This window comes from Pan troglodytes, chromosome 5, assembly GCF_028858775.2.
Source record: "Pan troglodytes isolate AG18354 chromosome 5, NHGRI_mPanTro3-v2.0_pri, whole genome shotgun sequence".
Lineage (NCBI taxonomy): Eukaryota > Metazoa > Chordata > Mammalia > Primates > Hominidae > Pan > Pan troglodytes.
Window position 1 is genome coordinate 162,001,753 of NC_072403.2, and position 20,839 is coordinate 162,022,591.

The 20,839-nt window shown below is 50.7% G+C and overlaps 1 protein-coding gene and 1 long non-coding RNA gene across 3 annotated transcripts; one reads left to right on the plus strand and one right to left on the minus strand.

The window, feature by feature from the left end:
* The first annotated feature begins 613 nt into the window (after positions 1-613).
* On the plus strand, positions 614-18,423 carry LOC107975358 (uncharacterized). Its single transcript, XR_001718840.4, has 4 exons — positions 614-811; positions 9,049-9,115; positions 17,170-17,233; positions 17,508-18,423. It is a non-coding gene; the product is annotated as an uncharacterized LOC107975358 (long non-coding RNA).
* On the minus strand, positions 11,771-17,779 carry ULBP3 (UL16 binding protein 3). Of its 2 annotated transcripts, none has more exons than XM_016956468.4 (5): positions 17,692-17,779; positions 14,611-14,874; positions 14,110-14,385; positions 13,304-13,432; positions 11,771-12,067 (listed from the first exon to the last, which is right to left on the minus strand). In XM_016956468.4, exons 1-4 carry the CDS (start codon positions 17,777-17,779, stop codon positions 13,326-13,328), a joined length of 735 nt encoding a protein of 244 aa, XP_016811957.1. In that variant the 3' UTR covers positions 11,771-12,067; positions 13,304-13,325. The 2 variants fall into 2 exon arrangements, with proteins under 2 accessions (XP_016811957.1, XP_009450504.2); XM_009452229.5 differs by having other exon boundaries at positions 11,771-12,071.
* Positions 18,424-20,839: the final 2,416 nt, after the last annotated feature.

Below are 20,839 nucleotides of genomic sequence, written 5' to 3' on the forward strand. Positions count from 1 at the left end.
ACATTTCCCATGTTCCCCTCATACCACGGAAGATCAAGATCATGCAGCAATGAAAATGAATCACGTCAATGTGGGTGGGTCTCAGGAAGAGAATGGAGGACAAAAATAGACATCAAGCAAATGCTCAGACCCACTGCAGCCACACAAAAGAATTCCTTCACATCAAAGTTCAAAAACTGCAGCTGAGGCAACAGAGCAAGACCCTGTCTCAAAAAGACAACAGAAAGTTCAAAAACTAGATGGCATATTGTTTAGGGATGTACACATACATGGTGAAAGAAATGTACTAAGAAGAAAAGTATGGGAATAATAAAGACTAAAGCAGAAAGTGATTCCCTCTGTACAAGGGAAGGGACTGGGATTCAGGAGGGGCCTCCAGGGAGCATCCAAAGTTAAGTCTCTTCAGATTCTATTTCCTAAACTTGGTGGAGGTCCTGTGTGTCCAACGTGTCGATATTCTACCCATATTGTATAAATACTTACTTCTGTTCAATGTTTAGAAGGCAATTATAAAAAAGATCCATTAAATAGCAAGTTGGCAGATACACATCAGGAAGGAACATCAGGAACACCCATGGTGTTCCATCCATGGAACCTCACCATGGATACCATTGTGCTCATGGGCCTGGTCTCCTCTCAAGACACAGTCAGTTGTCGGGCATAAGAGGCCACACTCATCATAGCAGAGAGGCAGGATCAGCTGGGACAGGGTCCTTCTGTGACACCAACTGCATCACCAGGCTGTGCAAAGTGACTCAGCTGCCAGAACTCACAGAATATCATTCTGCACCAAAACCTCACAGGAAAAATGGTAAATTCTCAGTTTCTCCATTAACAGCAGCTCTCAGATTAATCTCTGTCCTCCATTGCGTCTCCATGAAAGAAGATTTTATAGCTTTGCTTGGGTCTATTTTTCAATTCATTTTTTATTTTACTAACATTGAAAATATATATAGTGTGTGTGTGTAATTTCGTCTCTGTCAGTCAGGATAATGATGGTTTAATTCCTATTATTATTATTATTATTATTACCAACATCATTTAGTTTTTTTAAGCTTTTCAATTCTTAAGGGTATTAATCATTGTCTTTCCGTCTCATGAGACAGAAAACAAATCCAAAGTGTGTAAGAGGAAAAAGAATGTATTAATCACTAGAATTGAGAAGTTCCCAAGCTTAACTTGCTTGGGGTACAGCTACATCTAAAGTTTCAAGTGGCGTCCTGTGACTCTCTCTCTCTACTTCCCCAAATTTGGCTCCATGTTTAGCTCCACGACCCTCAGACTTAAACAGCAGCACTGGCTCCTCCCAAGATCTCCAGCTCCCCAGCTCCCCGACCCTCAAACTTCAACTGCGGAACCAGCTCCTCCCCGGGTCTACAGCTCCACGATCCTCAAACTACAACAGCAGCGCCAGCTTCCCTCCAGCTCAATGATTCTCAGACTTGAGAGGCAGCACTGGCTCCTCCCCAAGGCTCCAGCTTCAAGACCCTCAAACTAAAACAGCAGCACCAGCTACTCCCTGGGTCTCCGGCTCCCTGACCCTCAAAACTGTAGACCCTCAACTGTAGCACTTGCTCCTCCCCAGGGCCACCAGCTCCACGACCCTCAGACTTACACAGTGGTAGCACCAGCTCCTCCCTAGGTCTCCAGCTCCACAGCCATCAAACTTGAACTGCAGCACCAGCTCCTCCCATCTCCAGCTCCACGATCCTCAAACTATGACAGCAGCACCGGCTCCTCCCTGGATCTCCAGCTCAATGACTCTCAGACTTGAGAGGCAGCACCGGTACCTCCCCAAGGCTCCAGCTCCACGACCTTCCTTCAGATTTAAACAGCGGTAGCACCAGCTCCTGTCTGGGTCTTCAGCTCCACGATCCTTAAACTAGAACAGCAGCACTGCCTTCTCCCTAGGTTTCCAGCTCCATGACCCTAAGACATGAATGGCAGCACCGGCTCCTCCCCAGGGCTCCAGCTCCAGGACCCACAGATTTGAACGGCAGCAACAGCTCTTCCCCGGATCTCCAGCTCCATGACCCTCAAACTAGAACAGCAGCATGAGCCTCTCCCCGGGTCTCCAGCTCCACAACCCTCAGACAGGAACAGCAGCACTGACTCCTCCTTGGGTCTCTAGCTTCACCACCCTCAAACTTGAATTGCAGCAGCATCAGCACCTACCTTGGTCTCCAGCTCCACAACCCTCAGACTACAACAGCAACACCGGTTCCTCCCTGGATCTCTAGATTAACGACTCTCAGATTTGAAAGGCAGCACCAGGTCCTCACAAAGGCTCCAGCTCCAAGACCCTCAAACTAGAAGAGCAGCTGCAGATGCACATTGGGTCTCCAGCTCCACAACCCTCAAAGTAGAATAGCAGCACTGGCTCCTCCCTGAGTCTCCAGCTCCTCAAGTCTGAGGGTCATAGAGCTGGAGACCCAGGGAGGAGCCAGTGCTGCTGTTCTAGTTTGAGGCTTGTGGAGCTGGAGACTCGGGGAGGAGCTGCTGCTGCCGTTCTAGTTTGAGGGTGGTGGATCTGGAGACCCAAAGTGCAGCCGGTGCTGCTAGTGTGAGGGTCATGGAGCTGGAGACCAGGGGAGGAACTGCTGCTGCTGTTCTAGTGTGAAGGTCGTGGAAATGGAGATCCGAGGAGGAGCCCTTTGAAGAGCAGCACTGGCTCCTCCCCAGGTCTCAGGCTCCATGACCTTCAAACTTTAAAAGCGATAGTACTGGCTTCTCCCTGGGTTTCCAGCTATACAACCCTCAAACATGAACAGCAGCAGCACCGGCTCCTACCCGGGTCTCCAGCTCCATGACCCTCAAACTACAACAGCAGCACCAGCCTCTCCCTAGGGTCTCCAGCTCCACGACCCTTAAAATAGAACAGCATCGGCTCCTTCCTGGATCTCCAGCTCCCAAACCCTCAGACTTCAACTGAAGCACTGGATCCTACCCACAGTTGAACAGCAGCATGGACTCCTCCTCCAAACCTCCAGATCCATGACCCTCTGACTTAAATGGTGGTAGCACCAGCTCCTCCCTAGGTCTCCAGCTCCACGATCCTCAAACTACACAGCAGCACTGGCTCCTGCCTGGGTCTACAGCTCCATGATCCTCACACTAGAACACCAGAACTAGCTCCTCCCCGCCCTCCAGCTCCACGACCCCCAGAATTGAACAACAGCACAGCTCCTCCCTAGGTCTCCAGCTCCATGACCCTCAACCTGAAACCACAGCAGCACCAGCTCCTCCTGGGTCTCAAGCTCCACAACCCTCAAACTAGAACAACAAAGTTCCTCCCTGGGTCTTCACCTCCACAATCCTCACACTAGAACAGAAGCACCGGCTCCTCCCTGAGTCTCCAGCTCCACAAGCCTCAAACTAGAAAAACACCGGCCCCTCCCTTGGTCTACAGCTCCACCACCCTTTGAATTAAACAACAGAAGCACCAGCTCCTCACCAGGTCTCCAGCTCCATGACCCTCACACTAGAACAGCAGCACCAACTCGTCCCCGGTTCTCCAGTTCCACAACACTAAAATTTAAACAGCAACACCAGCTCCTCCTTGAGTCTCCAGCTCCATGACTCTCAAACTAAAACAATAATGCTGATTTCTGGGTCTCTACTCCATGCACCTCACACTACAACAGCACCAGCTCCTCCCCAGGTCTCCAGCTCCACAATCCTCAAACTAGAACAACACCAGGTCCTCCCTGATTCTCCAGCTCTATGATCCTCAAACTAGAACAACACTGCTCCTCCCTGGGTCTGCAGCTCCACAACCCTCAAACAAGGGCAACACAGCTCCTCCCAGGGTCTCCAGCCCACAACGTTCAAATTAGTACAACACAAGCTCCTCCTCGAGTCTTCAGCTCCACGACTCTATAACTGGAACAATACCAGCTCCTCCTTGGGTCTCCAGCTCCATGACCCTAAAACTAAAAAAACAATGGCTCCTCCTTGGGTCTCCAGCTCCATGACCTTAAAACAAGAACAATACCACTCATCCCCAGGTCTCCAGGTCCACGCCCTGAAAACTAGAACAACACCGGCTCCTCCCTGAGTTTCCAGCTCCACGATCCTTAAACTAGAACAACAGCGCTCCTCCCTAGGTCTGCAGCTTCACGACCCTCAAACTAAAAAAACAGCGGCTGCTCCCCGGGTCTCCAGCTCCACGACTCTCAAATTAGAACGAAACTGGCTCCTCCCCAGGTCTCCAGCTTCACGACACTCAAACCAGAACAACAGTACCAGCTCCTCCCCGGGTCTCCGGCTCCACGACCCTCAAACTAGAACAACACCGGCTCCTCCTCGGATCTCCAGCTCCATGACCCTCAAAGAAGATCAACACCGGCTCCTCCCCAGGTTTCCAGCTCCATGTCCCTCAAACTAGAACAACAGCACCAGCTCCTCCCCAGGCCTCCAGCTCCAGGACCCTCAGACTTGAACAGCAGCATCAGCTCCTCCCCAGATCTTTAGCTCCACAACCCTCAAACTAAAACAGCATCACCAGCTCCTCCCTGGGTCTCCAGCTCTATGACCCTCAAACTACAACGGGAGCACAAGCTCCTCCCTGGAGCCCCAGTTCAATGACTCTCAGACCTGAAAGGCAGCAACACTCTTCCCCAAGGCTCCAGCTCCATTACCCTCAGATTTGAACAGCAGTAGCATCAGCTCCTCCCTGGGTCTCCAGCTCCTCAACCCTCAAACTAGAACAGCAGCACCAGCTCCATCCGGATCTCCAGATCCATTACCCTAATACATCAGTGGGTTCTTTCCCGGTGCTCCAGTTCCATGATACTCAAACTAGAACAGCAGCACCAGCTCCTCCCTGAGTCTTCAGCTCCACGACCCTCAAACTAGGAGAACACCAGCTCCTCCCCAGGTCCCCAGCTCCATGACCCTCATGAACAATCCCTTCTTATGAAATTCAGCAGTCAAGAAAACTGCAGAGGATGTAAATGAATAAATGTTTTGCTTTCAGATTGATATTTCTTTTACGTTCACACAGGTCAGGAAACTTTTCTGCTTTCCCCAACCTTGCAATCTACTTGTGTTCAAATATAAGATAGAAATCCACCATTTGAAATGACCTTTAAAAACTTAGTAATATTTTTTAATATGATCTTATGTCACAGCTGTAGAAATGATCTTATTTCTCTCTGCCTGTGCAGAAGTCTTATGAACATTCAAACTATGAATTTAGTTTGTTGAGATTCCCAGAATACACATTATCCCCAAATATTACTGCCCTCCTTAAAATCTTCTAACACGTTCCCATCACTCGAGCATAAATGCCAGCTCCCATCCACAGCCCACAGTGCCCAGCACGGCCCTGCTCTCTTTCCTGCCAGAAAGGCCTCTGTCAGTTCTTCAAACCACACAGGCTCAGGCCCGACTCCAGGCCTCTGCCTCTGCTGTGCCCTCTGCGTGGGGTGCCTTTCCCCGGCTCCCCATCCTCCTCTCAGCCTGCTCAGTTCCAGCCTGCAGAGCACCCCTCAGGTCGATGAACACACGACATCCTCCCCACATAGGCCTTTGCACACGCTATTCTCTGTGCCTGAAACACTTCCCTCTCTCATCGTCTGGGTTCACTTTTCTAATTACCATTTATCTTTGGAGTCTCCACTGAAATACCACTCCCTGCCTGCCCCCATCACTTGGACTTAACCTTGGTTAGGTTGCCAACCCCTGTCTCCTGACTCCAGGAAGCTAGATGCTATTCTAGCTCTTGGAACTTTCCCATTGCAGTGTTTTGCACACTCGTAATCATTCTATCAGGTTGGTGCAAAGTCATCACAGTTTTTGCCATTACTTTTAATGAACTGCAGCACCGGCTCCTCCCTGCTTTTTATTGCCATTACTTTTAATGGCAAAAACCGAGATTACCGCTGCACCAACGTGATAGAATAATTTATATTTATTCATCCATCATCTGTCTTCCCCTCTAGAAAGTAATCTCTATGAGAATAGGGAGAAAATCTACTCAAATCACTCCACCTTTCTAGCACATTGTCAATAATTATTTACTGACTGACTGATACAGAAATATCTTCATTGTTGCTGGGATGACCCACATAACGTGACAGGCCCCTTTGAAGGTCAATGTCACAGACAGTTAGCATTTGCTTTTCTCTCCCGGACCTTTGGTTTGGCTGGGCTTAGGCTGATCTATTCTGGGCTAGACTTTAGGCTGAGGGTTGGAACCATGCGAGCTCCACATGTCCTTTTTGCTCAGGATTGTTTTGACAGCTTGAACTTTTTTTTTCCTTTTGGTTCCAAATAAATTTTAGAATAGATTGTTTTAATTCTGTGAAAAACAATATTGGTATTTTGATAGTGATACCTTTGCATCTATACATTGTTTTGGGAAGTATGGCCATTTTAGCTATATTGATTCTTCCAACCCATGAGCATGAAATATTTTTTTCCATTCATTTGTGTTGTGTCTGATTTTTTTTTTTTTTTTTTTTTTTTTTTTTTTTTTAGCAGTGTTTTGTAGTTCTCCTGTAAAGATCTTTTATCTCTTCAGGTAGATGAACTACTAGGCTGGGGCCTCCACTAGCCTGATGCCTCACAGGGGGCGCCCGGCTGCCGCGGATGTCCCACCGGGAGGGACTGGCCCCGGGCGGGTCACTGCGGGCAGAAACGCCTTTGGAAGACGTGGGAGGACTAGCCCATCGTGGCAGGGATAAGTTTTTTTCTTGGGGCTTGAGATGAGGGGAAATCAGAGGTGACTGCTGGTTTCCTCCCACAGCCTGGTGCGGGGGGCTGGGAGGACTTTACACCTGGCTCCTGCGGAGACGTCACCTTCCAGCTGGGGTCCTTGGGGCTCCAACAGAGCGGCTCCCACGCGGATCCCCCTCCTGCTTGCTTTGACGGTGCTGGTGGGTGGCGCCCGTGATCCACTTGGTCCTTAAGGTCCACGGGTCGGGCCAGGAGCTTCTAGTCGTCCCCTTCCCCACCCCGTCGCCTGCAGTACAGGGTCCCTGGTTCTTCCGCTGGGCTGAGGCCCCTTCCAGGTTGGACGCCCTGAGCCCAGAACGTGTGGAAAAGTACGTTCAGAGAGAGGACGGGAAAAAGGGAAGGAGAAACAGGTGGCACGAGAACCAGAAGAAACCCTCGCCCCAAAAATGGGGAAAGGGTGACACAGGGACAACCTCCCACCCCCAGTTAGTCAGGGTTCTCCAGAGGGACGGCCCCAACGGGATATAGGTATATATATGAACGGGAATTTATTAGGGAAAATTGGTGCACACGATTTCAAGACAAAGTCCAATGGTAGACCGTCTGCAAGCTGGGGAGGAGACAAGCCAGCAGAGGCCAGTGCAAGTCAGAAAGCCTCAAAACCAGAAAAGCCCACAGGGCAGGCTTCAGCCCCTGCCAAAGGTCCCAGAGACCCCGAAAGTCGGAAACTGCTGGTGCAAGTCCCAGAGCCCGAAGGCCAAAGAACCCGGAGTCTGATGTCCAAGGAGGAAGGAAGCAAGAACTCTCAGGGAAGGCAAAGAGAAGCCAGAGAGCTCCACCCGCAGAGTCACACCACCCTCTCCCGCCTGCTCTCCTCTAGCTCCGCTGGCAGTCCATGGTATGGTGACCATCCACACTGGACACCTAGTATTCACCATCACAGCCCTGCAGACCACACTCTCACCCACACTCCACCCCGACTCCATCTCTCTTCGCTCTGCCCCTGGAAGGGGTGAAGGATCCAGTCTCTCCATGTCCTCACTGTGATTATGATGACAGCCTTCCTACTGGCTGTGAGGTGGCATCTCCTTGTGGGTGTGATTTACGTTTCCCTCATGGCTGTTAGTATTGAGCCTGTTTTCATGGGCTTAGTGACCAATGTATACTTCTCTGGAGAAATGTCCATTCAAATCCTTTCCACATATTTATATTGCATTATTTATCTTTACAATATTGAGTTGTAAGAGTGCTTTATAGATTCAGGATACCAGTCCCTTACCAGATATATAATTTGCACATTTTTTCTCCATGCTGTAAGCTGTCTTTTCACTTTCTAAATGGCATTCTTTTATAAGCACAGAAGTTTTACCATTGGAATAAGTCAAATTAGTATTTTTCTTTCGTCACTAGTGCTTTGGCATACAGTACTTAAGCAGCCTTAGCCAAACCCAACGTCACAAGGATTTACTTCCATGTTTTCTTTTTTCTTTTCTCTTTCTTTTCCTTCCTTTTATATCCTTTTCCTTCCTTCCTTCTTTTCCTAACTTCCTTCCTTCCTTCTCCCTTCCCTTACCTTCCCTTTCAGTTTCCATTTCCCTTTCCCATTCCCTTCCCTTTCCTTCCTTGACAAAGTTTCCCTCTTGTTGCCCAGGTTGGAGTGCAATGGCGCGATCTTGCCTCACTGCAACCTCCACCTCCTGGGTTCAAGTGATTCTCCTGCCTTGGCCTACCAAGTAGCTGGGATTACAGGTGCCTGCCACCATACCATGGCTAATTTTTGTATTTTTAGCAAAAACAGGGTTTCACCTTGTTGGCCAAGCTGGTCTTGAACTCCTGACCTCAAGTGATCTTCTGGTCTCAGGCTCTCAAAATGTTGGGATTACAGGTATGACCCCACCATGCCTGGCCCTCCAACCCCATTCTTGAAAGCTTTTCTCTCAAAACCTAATGACCTATCAAACTTCCCCCTCCTAGTACACATTGGGGATTAGGTTTGGGGGGACATAGACATTCAGTCTCTAGCACCACATCTGTTGAGTCCTCCATGGAAATGAGGAAGCTGGACAGCCTCCTCCACACAGTCTCCCCTTGACTGCCATCGCCTCGGAGTGACATTGAGTAACTCACTAAGGCCAATGGCTGGGCTTCCTTGGGGACAGTTCCAAGGGCTGGTTCCTTGTTTGTGTCTGGGGATCCTTCCCTGCTTCTTTGCACATCTTATGTTTTTTGAGATGAAACTGAACGTTTACAAGAATACAACGTGGCATCTCTGAGAATCAGATGTCCCCTCTCTTCAAGGTGTGTTGCTGCTGCTTGTTTAGTGACTTTCCTGAATGGATCTTATAACATCTGTATTCCCTGTCACAGGTGGACCCTGAAGTCTCTGCTCAGTTAGGTGAGGTTGGACAGAGGTTTGCGTCAATGCCTTGAGCCGGTGAGTCTCTCCCCAGTGCAGAGGGCTTTGTGTGTGTGGTGCACTCCTGCCCCTGCCGCACTCAGGCGAGCAGCTGATGTCACCACTGCAGCTCCACTTCCTGCCTGCACACAACATCCAGGTCAGCCAAAGGTCAGAGATGTGGCCTTCTCAGGTGCTTCCTGGGCATGTGCCAGCCCCTATGCACATCTTATTCCCCAAATCTTTCTCTCAATTTCCCCCACTAGGCTCTTGTTTGTCCCACATGCAAACGGTGAGGTTGTACAGTTGGAATGATTGCTTTTAGCCAGTGGTCTGAGGATCTGGCTTTTCCCCTAGAGAGAGACCTCAGCAGGTCAAATAATGACAAACCCAATGAATGGGGCTTTTCCAGTGAGTCCCAGACTAGTCAAATAGAGTTCTCTGGGGCAGGGGCTTTTGAGGGGCTCCAAGCCCAGCGTGCCCCTCCAGTGAGTGGAGACTGTGGCCTTGCAGCTGTCACGGACATGGTGAGTCCACTGTTTTCTGGGCACAATAAATCAGGATATATTGTGAAGACAAGAAGTACAAAGAAATATTAGGAGGGAGAATATAAATTTTCAAGTACGAGTTGGGAAGAATTAGAAAAAAAACAATGAGGAAAGGGGCAAGGTTGGCTTGGTTGTAGCTAACCTGGTGGAGAAACACAGCCATCTGTGATAGAGGGCCTAAGCTGTTAGGTTCCCCTCCAATGGTGAGACCACCTCCACAACCTGCCCTGTATCCTCGTCTCTCCTGAGGCTGAATGCAGCTCTTATGCCTTCAGTGCCAAGAATGCCACAGTCCCAGACCAGAGGAAGAGCTGATGTGGACAGTGGAAAAGGAGGGGGTGGGTGTAGAAGGAGAAGGCTGACAGCAAGGATTTCCTGAGGATAAACAAAAAAAATGTCACTTGAAACTGGCAAAAAAGAAAAGAAAAAAAAAAAGTAAGGGTATAAAGAACAAGATGGAAATGGAAATCTTGTATAATTTCATTATACAGTGTTTAATTTTAGTGTTTGGCACTTTCACGTATAACTTTTATACAATTATCATCATATACAACTTACGATTATTTTAAATGACTAGAGTTTAGTTTTTGATCTGGGTTAGCGTTCATAGTGCAAAGTTCTCTCGTTCCACTCAGTTAACCCCATTTTTTGGAGGGCTCTATGTCATTTTATTTTACTTACGAATCTTTAATTTTAATCTTTATTATAGATTAAAGGGTACACATACAGGTTTGTTACATGGGTAGATTTTGGGAGGCTGAGGCTTGGTGTCCCAATGATCTCATCACTCAAACAGTAAGCATGGTACCCAACAGGTGGTTTTTCAGCCCAGGTGCCCCTCCTGTCTCACCTGTCTAGTGATCTCCAGTGCCTCTGGTTCATGTGAATTCAATGTGTAGCTGCCACTTTCCAATGGGAACATGCAGTATGTGGTTTTCTGTTCTTACATTAGGTTGCTTAGGGTAATAGCCTCTAGTTCCATCCATGTTGCTGAAAAGGACATGATTTTGCTGTGTTTCGTGGCTGCATAGATTTCCATGGTGTTTATGTAACACATTTTTTTTCATTCAATTCACTGTTGCTGGGCACTTAGGTTGATTCTGTGTCCTTGCTAGTAAGAATAGCACTGTAATGAACATATTGGTGCAGGTGTCTTTTGGATAAAATGAATTCTTTTCCTGTGGATATATCCCGAGTAGTGGGACTGCAGGCTTGAATGGTAGTTATATTTTAAGTTCTTGGAGAAATCTCCAAACTGCTTTCCATAGCGGCTGAACAAGTTTGCTTTCCCACCAACAGTGTCTGTTTCTTTTCCTCTGCAGCCTCACCACCATCTCCAACTTTGTGACTGGTAAGAGATCGTAACTCATTGCAGTTTTGATTTGCACTTATCTGATGATTAGTGATATTGAACATTTTTTCACGTTCGTTGGCCACTTGTATGTCTTCTTTTGAAAAGTGTCTGTTCATGTCTTTGCACATTTTTTAATTGGGTTTTTTCTTCTTGCTTGTCGAATTGTTTAAGTACTTTGTAGATTCTGGATATTGGACCTTTGTCAGATGCAGAGTTTGCAAATAGTTTCCCCATTCTACAGGCTGTCTGTTTACTGTGTTGCTAGTTTCTTTTTCTGTGAAGAAGCTCTTTAGTTTAATGAGGTCCCATTTGTCAATTTTTGTTTTTGTTACAATTGTTTTTAGTGTCTTCTTCATGAAATCTTTGCCACGCCCTATGTCGACATTGGTATTTGTTAGCTTATATTCCAGGATTTTCACAGTTTTATTACCTGCGCAACATAGGAAGACCCAATCTCTACCTAAATATAAAACAATTTGCCAGGCATGGTGGCATGCGCCTGTAGTCCCAGCTACTCTAGAGGCTGAGTCTAGAGGATCACTTGAGCCCAGGAGTTGGAGATTACAGTGAGTGATGACTATGCCACTTCACTCCAATATGGTTGACAGAATGAGAAAATGTAAAAAAACTATAATGATAAAAAGGATTAATACAATTCTTGGTCAGTGCATGGAAAGGATCCCTGAGGTCTGAAGTCCTGCATGCTATTTTACTAGCAATACCGTTTCGAAGAATAAGGTCATGCTTCAGAGGAATGTCTGCTTTTCCACAATCAAAGAAGTAGAAAGAAAATGCCTTTTGCTGGGATTTCTTGTTCAGTTAAAACTTGTGCAGAAATTCCATCCATTAGCACCGAGAGAAAGTGGCAGAAGGTGTTAAGAAAAATGGCTGCTGGGATCATGAGCGAAGGTAATGAGTGGCCTGAGATGTTGAGTCGACAATGTCCTCATCATCTGCTGGGGGCCTGTGGGCTTGCTAAGGCTTGAACTCCTGCTTTCCAGAAAGGCACAGTGGTGAGTAGACAGGCGGCCTCCCTGAAGGGAGAGCAGGAACCAGACCAGGCTAACAGAGGCTTCTTGATATCATCTTCTACCTTGAGGAAAGATGAAGTGTTTGTTTAAGTGGCTGAGAAAAACCTGGGTCTGTTCTCCTGGGTGATCCCTCCCAGGCCCTCCCCATTTCGGAGCTTCTCCCCCAGATAAGGAACATGTTTTTCCCTCCAACCCTACCCCTGGCTGTGCAGCCTTTCCCAACCTCCACCCTCCTTTACCACACCACAGAGGCAGCCCAGGTCCTGTTACAGCCCATAGGGGCTCAGAACTGAGGCTGGTAATGAGGGGTCTGCACCCTCACTCAGGGCCTGCTCCTCCTTTTCATAGAAGGGTCTAGAGGACCTGGGGGAGCCCTGTCCAAAGAGAGGTCTCTGGATCCATGTTCCCTGGCCTTGGGTGGGTTTGTAGGCAAACCTTCTTTCTCCTTCGCTCTCAGCCTCTCCTCACCCTGGGAGCTGCACCCATAGCTCTGAATGAGACTGTCCCTGCCCCGCCCCATTCATTCCTGGCCAAGCTCAGTGATGACCACGGACCTCTAGCAGCGCTCAGGCGCCCTATCTGAGTCCACTCTGCTCCAGGCAGGGCCATCAGCTGGCTCAGGATCTGGAGTGTGCAGGAGGCAGAATGGCAGTGGCATCGCCCCAGGGCCCAGCCAGGAATCCCATGGGTCCAAGGGGCTCGGCCATTTCCTAAAGCTCATCCTGGACACGCTCTACTCTTCACCTTCCACCTTAACTGCTGGGACTCAAGGTGCTGTCTCTGGGAATGCAGCCTTAGGAACTGGGTGGGCCAAGGCCCTCACAGACCCCTCGTCCTGGGATTCCCCCAGGTTTCTCTCTTCTTAGCCTCCTCCAGGGACACCCCTTCCCTTGACATCCTTGGTGAAGTGGCCATGCTACTCCTCTCCTACTGTGCAGACTGCCCATGCCTGAGTTCCTGCTGCCTGCAGGCCACACACCACTACCCTTCCCAGATAGAAACCTGCTGTGAAATAGGCCTGAACTGTCTAAACCCTCTTGAACTCAACAGGCCCTGAGCCTTGATATGGGTCCCTCCCTTTCCCTCTGGCCCTGACGGTGAGAATCCATCAGAACTCAAGGTTGAGCTGCCCAGATCATTGCCAACAGGCGACACCAGGTCTCATTCACCTGTCTCATGTCAGAACGAGAAGGTCCCGGCCATGGGGAGAGGTGGGGCTCTGGAAATTCTCCTTTCCCTTCCTCCCACCTCACCCATCTGTCTCTCGTTCCCCTCACAGTTTTGCCCACAGTACCTGTCACTCTAAATGACTCTCCTCAGATGCCAGGGAGGATGAAGCAGAGGATGATGAGGAAGCTCCAGGGACTGAGGGTGGTGGCTATGGCTTTGGGTTGAGCTAAGCCTGGGGCCACGGTGGGTGGTGCTGAAAGGGAAACACAAAAGTGACAACTCTTGTCCATGCCCCAAATCTGAGGAGATGGCTCCTTAGCTCCTGCTACCCCAGGTCATCCGGGAAGGCAGAGGATTTGTCTCCCCTGCTGTGGGGCAGCCGCTGTGACAGGTCCTGGGAGTCGGAAGGGAGAGGGGGTGTCCCCTGTCCTCAGGGAGCTCACACAGCTGCTGAGGGAAGCAAGGTGACAGCATAGCCCACCCTCCTGCTGTGGCGGAAGAGGATGTGATGCCCCAGGGCTCGGGACAGGAGAGTCTCGGGGCTGCCATTCGAGGTGGTTTTGATGGATTTCCAGAAACAGACCAAGGGAGAGGAAAGGAAAAGTAATGCCTAGGAGGAGGAAAATCTAAGGAGAAAGGTCTAGAAACACAATGACGCCCACAGTTTCGAGGCTGGTGAGAAATCCGCAGTGAGTGGAGCAAAAGCAAGTGCAGTGAGGAAGAGGAGTCAGGAGGGAGAGCATAGGCACCCCAAGGAGGAGGCCCCCATGAGGGGTTCATGTTCTTACACTCACTCAAACACACACTCACACTCACACACACATAGACTCACACCCACTCACACCCATACACCCACACCCACCATACTCAGACACTGACAGACAAGGGTGTAACTCGATGGCATCTCCAATGTGCTCCCCTGTCAGTTACCTGTGGGTTCCAGCCTCTTCTTCCTGTGCATCAGGAAGTCCCTAAGCCAGCTCTTGCAGTCTCCCATTGAGACCATCTTGAAGAAGGTGGTCAGTCCGCTGTCCTTCTCCCACTTCTCTTTCATCCACCTGGCTCCAGCGTGAACCACTGTCCACTTTCTGTTGTTTGAGTCGAAGAGGAGGAACTTCTGTCCATCGAAGCTGAACTGCCAAGATCCACGGATGCATCCATCGGCTTCACACTCACAAGACATTCTGGCCTGCAGCGTGAGGGGTCCTGCCCCAATCAGAAAGAGATCAGCCCTGGTCTTTACAAATTCTCTTCCCTGTCCCACATCCTCCTATGCTGAGACCATTCTCATCTGGTCCTGTTGTCTCCTCCAAGTCCTGCCCTTGCTGCTGGGCTTCATGGAGGTCCCATGTCTAATTTCTTCTCCCCACACACAGCACAGCCCCTGAGCCCACAGTCTGCTCCCTTCTGTCCTTGGTCTCTTTCACTCACCACTGGGTGTGAAATCCTCCAGCTCAGTGTCAGCCAGTTCCAGTCTGAGCCTCTGCCCCACCTCTCTCAGCATTTCCAATTGTTTTCCCCAGGCATCTGTGGCATCCAGCTGCTCTTCTAGGTGACCCATAGATAAGACCTTGTCACTTCCACAGTCATAGGAGAGAAAATTCTTCTGATCCACCTGGCTCTGGACCTCACACCACTGTTGCCCATGTCTGGGCAAATGAATGATGGTGAAGTTATACCAGAGAGAGTGAGTGTCTATGGAAAAAAAGAAAAAACACCAGAGAGAGTTGGGGTGGGGGAAAGACCCCAAACACTGTGACAGCAAGAGGGTTTCCTGAAGGGCTGGGCTGGCAGAGCATGGATTTCTCTTCCTGGACGGTGGTCTCTGCCTGTGGAGGAACCATGGGTCGCTAACATGTCCATCTCCCCACTCTGCCCAGGCCTATACTCACATCCATCAGCACAGGACCCTGCCAGGGAGGTGGCAGGCCCACTACAGGAAGAAGGACTTAGATGGCAGGATCTGCAGGAGCAGCCCAGGTGGACTGCAAGAGTCGGGAGAGTATGGGAGGGCACCCTGAGGATGTTGGAGCATGGTGCAGTGGGTACGATGTAGTCAACATTGGATAAGGATGAGTTCATTTATTATGGGTAACAAGACATGGTAAGTTCCCTGGAATGTGGTCATCTGCTAGTAGGTTGCCCTTGGAACCTTGGAAAAAGGAATGACCCACACCGCATGAAACAGAAAACCCAGGTCTTACGTGGCAGGTTGTACAGGAAGGAACAAAAGACTAAGAGAAGTGCCCATGCCAGAGTGACTGCAGTATGAAAATCCACAACAATGTTCACCCTCTGTGCTTAGGGGAAGCCTGGAAGACTCCTGTTTACCTAGCATATAAAGAAGGCCCCAGGAGAAGGCAGCAGACTGTCAAGAAGCTCAGGGATGCCTGTTGCTGAAGCCCAGGGTCAGGGGTAGGAGATGCTCTTCCTGAAATGGGCTCCCGGTAGTAACGGGGATGGAAAATCCTGAAATAACAGATCTCAAGTGGAGGCCGTCAACTGTCAGCAGGAAGGAGGGTGCAATGATGGAAATAATTAGAGAAGTCACAATGCTAGCTGGGGATCTCAGTCTTACAAAGCTATGCCCATGGCTCATAGAACAAAAGGGTCCAAGATCCAAAAGAGATGGAGACTCCACCCGGATACTACTAGATTTAAATAATTACCACAAAGACAAAATGCAAGGATGGATGACCAGGAGGCTGAAAGTTGTCACCCCGGGAAATAACTGAGCTCCCTTGCCCAGCTTTAAGAACTGAGCCACATCTCAGACCCAGAGTCCATTACTAGAAGGAGAGCCCAGAGCCCCTGGTGGGCTCCTTCAACCCCACAGCAATTGCAATGACTCCTTCAGCCTCCCCCAGAGAGCCAGATGGGTAGTCACTCTGGTAACCGTACACCATGAAACAGCAAATACTCAGACACTCCTAGTGGACACAGTGTGTGATCCGAGCTCTTCCCAGGGATGTGAAGCATTAACTTGCTCCCCTGTTACTCATGAGGTGCATTTGGGGCAAAGTAACAGATGGACATCTGTGTCAGGTCCAGCTTAGAGGGATGTGCTGGGTTCATAGACCCATTCAACGGTAATTTCACATTTCCTGGATTTCTACCGGGAATGGATAGTGTTTGTAGTTAATGTAGTAACTATTATAGGTTGTGCTGGTCATATGACCTCCCCTGTCACTACTGAACTCTGCTCTTGTAGCTGGGATGCAGCCATAAACACCCTGTGATGAGGGGTGTGGCTGGACCTGCCACTACAGCTATTTGACCCTGGACTCCCTAAGATCCCAGAGGCATGTGTGGTTGGAAAAGGTGCTATGTGGATTTCATGGCTATTCCCAACCACAGAATCACAACAGGGTCCCCTAGTGCTCAGAAGCAAAGCTGTGCCACTCACAGCAATGAAATCCCCTCATTTAAAAGTGGCTCCTGCTGTGGTCCTGGGCCCCTGTGGAGATGGGCCTCCAGCTATGGGAGGGCAGTGACCACACAGCCTCAGAGCTGCCCATCACAGGGTGTGCTCCTCACCCTTTAGGTCATTAGGAAGATAGGCCCCACAGTGAGAAGACACAGGTGGGTCTCCTGGGATGGGCAGGAGCAGGGCCACAGGGAACCAAGAAGCTGCACAAGCAGTTGGCTCTGATCCCCAGGACACCACATGGCTACACCCCCCCACCCTCAGGTCACACCTGAGGCTTCAGGGAGGGTCCCTGAATGGCCCCTGAGGACCGTTAATGCTACTCAGCAACAAAGGAGGGGAGCAGTAGGCCCCGAACCATGGGACTCCCCCTCACATTCATCACATCCACACCTCCCAGAAGCCACAGGCAGGGTAGGACACACTTGTGACTCTTCAACTTACACAACTTAGAGATGACACCCTAGGGGATGGGGCAGCAATTGCCAGGACACAGCATGTGCCCTCATCTGGAGTCTGCAACCTAGGACCGGGTCCATTTCAGGTTTCTCTTTTATTTGCAGGTTGCCATTGCCTGCTGTTGCTCTACAAAGGGACAGGACTTGACACAGAGACAGAGAACCCATGGTAGGCGAGGACCAAACTGCCTTCAGCCTTTCCTTTCTAGAAAGGGTTTGCTGACTCCTGTCTGCTTAGTGACTATTCTATATGACGCTGGCGTCACCCCTGTCTTGACCCCAGCTCGGGTTCCGGGGGCTCTGGTTTCTCCTTCCCGAGGACGAGTGGGGCTGCGGGGTTGCACCAGGGATCCCCTCCCCACCTCGCCCTCTGCAGCTTTTTGGCCCTTCCACCCTCTTGCGGTTCTTTTTTCGCCTTCTTTGACCCCCCTCCTGCCCTGCAGGGCAAGCAGCAGCCGCAGGAAGCGGACCTGGCGAAAAAGAGCAGCGAATCGGAACTGAGCGTGGGGGCAGTCCGGGGAGATAGCGCCGGTCCTTCTAGAAGCCTTCCCTCCTCTGAAACCCGCTGCAGTCCACACCCCCCCAGGTTTAGCCCCCGCCCCGCTTAGGCTCCATCCCCGAACTCACCGGCCCGCCCCGTCTCGGACCAGTCGAATAGCAGGTACGGAAGAATCGCGAGGCGCGGAAGGATCGCGGGGCTGGCGGCCGCTGCCATTGTAGAACAAGAGCGCCCGGGACACAACGCGCAGTCGATGTGGAGACCAGCGGATGAATCACTTCGGCCCTCGCATGCCAGCTAGTGATTGAGTGTGCTCGGCCCCGTCCCGTCCCGCCCCGCCCCGGGATCCAGGGGAGCCTATGCCTGCCCATGTTTGGAGGGATGCTCCGCCCTATCCCGCCCCGTCCCGCCCTTCCCCGCCCCACCCCAGGCTGGGACCCGGGTAGCCTGTGCCTGCTGTGGCTCCGCTTCGTCCCGCCCCGGGCTCGTGGCCTGACAGCGGCCCCCTCTGGCCAACCCTTACCCTCCACCCCGGGCTCCGCGCGGGCCAGGACGCGGTTCCTTCTTGACCGCCTCATTTAATTTTTTAACACACCATTTATTATTACCCCAGTGTAAGCACTGATGCACAGGAAAGCGAAGAAACTTGCACAGGGATATTCAGTGGCGGCTGTGTCCCCCCGTCACTGCCTCCGCCAGCGACACCTGCCCTCCTTCAGCCTGCGCCAAGGAGTCCCCGCCCCTCTCCGTCCAGGGCGCAGCTGCTTCCCAGTCCGGGGCAGACCTTCTTTGCCTCTCCACTAAAAGCATGAGGAATATATAGAATACATATAGAATAAAGTATATTCTATATCCCTTTATGACTTCTGGGAAAAAAAAGAAAGAAAAGAAAGCCCTAGTGGCCTACCGTGATCAGTGATCAAATGATCAATTGTGTTTCCATGGAGAGCAGAAGCCAAGGGAGGGTCTACGCATGCGTGGGGCTCACTTTGCTGCACACCCATCTGTGGCCAGCTACACCCAAATCCATGGCTGCACGCGCATCTCTGCCCTGTCCCTGGATGGTGACTGCAGCCATCCTCAAAGCGGCAACCCGAGTGTATCCTCGTCTCAGTCACCATGGAAACATCTAGATCTGTGGGCAGAAGCCAGAGGGAGGTGATGGGCCCAGTGGCCCTTGGCTGCAAGGGAGGGCTTTAGCCTGGGATGAGGAGTGGGCAGAGATCTTGAGTGCCACTCAGGCCCCAGCCACTCAGTCCATTCCCTATTGAATGAGAAAAATCGGCACAGACCTCCCACTCCGTACAGTCTTCATGTTGGGATCACCTGCACCTGGTGATCATCAATCCCGAGGGTCCTGAGGCTGTGGGAAAGAGGAGGAGGCCTGGACAAAGCCCAGGGCCTGTTTCTGCTTCAGGACAGAGTCATGGGAGGGCAGCCACCTCTGTGACTGAGCAGGGACACAGGAGCCTAGAAGGTTCTGGCCTGATGCACTAGAGCCTCTGTGCAGGAGGGGCCATGTGGAGGGTAGTTTGGAGGACAACAGACACACAAGGGTGGGCAGTTCTCAGATTTGGGAGGGGCAGAGCTTGGCGTGTCCCAGGATCTGTGTGTGAGAAGAGCCTCCCATGTACAGGGCTGGGGGCAGGAGCCCAGGTTAGTCCTGGGAGGAGGCCTCTGGGAAGGCCCTGGCAGCACCACCCCGAGGCCAGGTGACCTGGGCCAGTGACTGGGGGAACAGGAGGAAGGTAGAAGGAGGCTGGCAGGAGAGCCCCAAGCAGGACAGCCAGGTGACAGGAGGAGGGGCTTTTGTGCACACCTGGGCCCTCCTGACTCACCCCTGCTGCAGGCATCTGGCCAACAGACTCAGGCCTGCCCAGGATGGGGATAGAAGTGGCCCAAATGTTATTGTAATGGCCGGGATCTAGAGATCATGCATTCAGATATGGAAGTCAGCTGATATTGTGGCTGAATATTCCTGTGCAAGCTTCTTCAGCTTTCTAGGAATGGATGTCCGCATGTGGAAAATGACAAATGCTATGAACACAGATGAAATGAGCAGATTCTACAAGGAACCCTGTCCTTGCACATGCTAAGGACCCAGGGCAGGTCTCCTATTTCAGTTGTGAGGCCTCCCGCTCTCCCTGAAGTCAGCAACTGCCAGGCCCACCCTGAGGAGAGCTGGATCTCTGAGCCCAGGCCACGGCCTCTTCATGGCCCTGGGGGCGCTGTGATGGGGAGGAAATGAAAACAAGACCCACCATCAAGACTCAGGCATGTTTTTCAGACCCACAGAGGATGCTTTTTCTCTCCATCGGCTGGTGAGCCTGACATGATGTAAGTGTGGTTGGAGACTGAGTGCACCAGTGAATGAATGAGACAGTTGTGGGAGTGAATGGGACTCAGAAGAATAGCACAGGTTCAGAGGGGAGCTGGAGAGGAGGTTGTAACCCCCAGCGGCCTGAAGGTGGCAGCATCGAGGTTGGTAATTTTTTTTTTTTTTTTTTTTTTTGCCTTTTTTAGTTGTTGGGTTTTATTTGTTGTTTTCTTGTTTGTTTGTTTTTGAGACAGAGTCTCACTCTGTCGCCCAGACTGGAGTGCAATGGGACGATCTCAGCTCACTACAATCTCTGCCACCCGGGTTCAAGCGATTCTCTTCCCTCAGCCTCCCGAGTAGCTGGGATTAGAGTCACCTGCCACCACTCCCCGGCTAATTTTTGCAATTTTAGTAGAGACAGGGTCTCACCATGTTGGCCAGGCTGATCTCGAACTCCTGGCCTCAGGTGATCTGCCTGCCTCGGCCTCCCAAAGTGTTGGGATTACAGGCGTGAGCCACTGCGCCTGGCCCCAACTTGGAAATTTGAATCTCCACCTGGGTGTCCACAAAGATTTTCCAAGGAAGAGCAACTTTGGTTTTCAACCAGTCTGGGGGTGCTTCATCAGGATAGAATCTTCTAGAAAACATAGTGTGATGACGGACAGCAAACTGCTGTCTTCAGTTGGTTTGACTGAGCCTAGAGTGCACCAGGGCCAGGAAAATCTTGTCTTTTTCTTGCCTTTTTTTTTTTTTGAGACGTTGTCTCATACTGTCGCCCGGGCTGGTGTGCAGTGGTGTGATCTAGGCTCACTGCAACCTCCGCCTCTCGGGTTCAAGCGATTTTCCTGCCTCAGCCTCCTGAGTGGCTAGGATTACAGGCATCCCCCACCTCGCCCGGCTAGTTTTTTTGTATTTTTAGTCGAGATGGGGTTTCACTATGTTGGCTAGGCTGGTCTCGA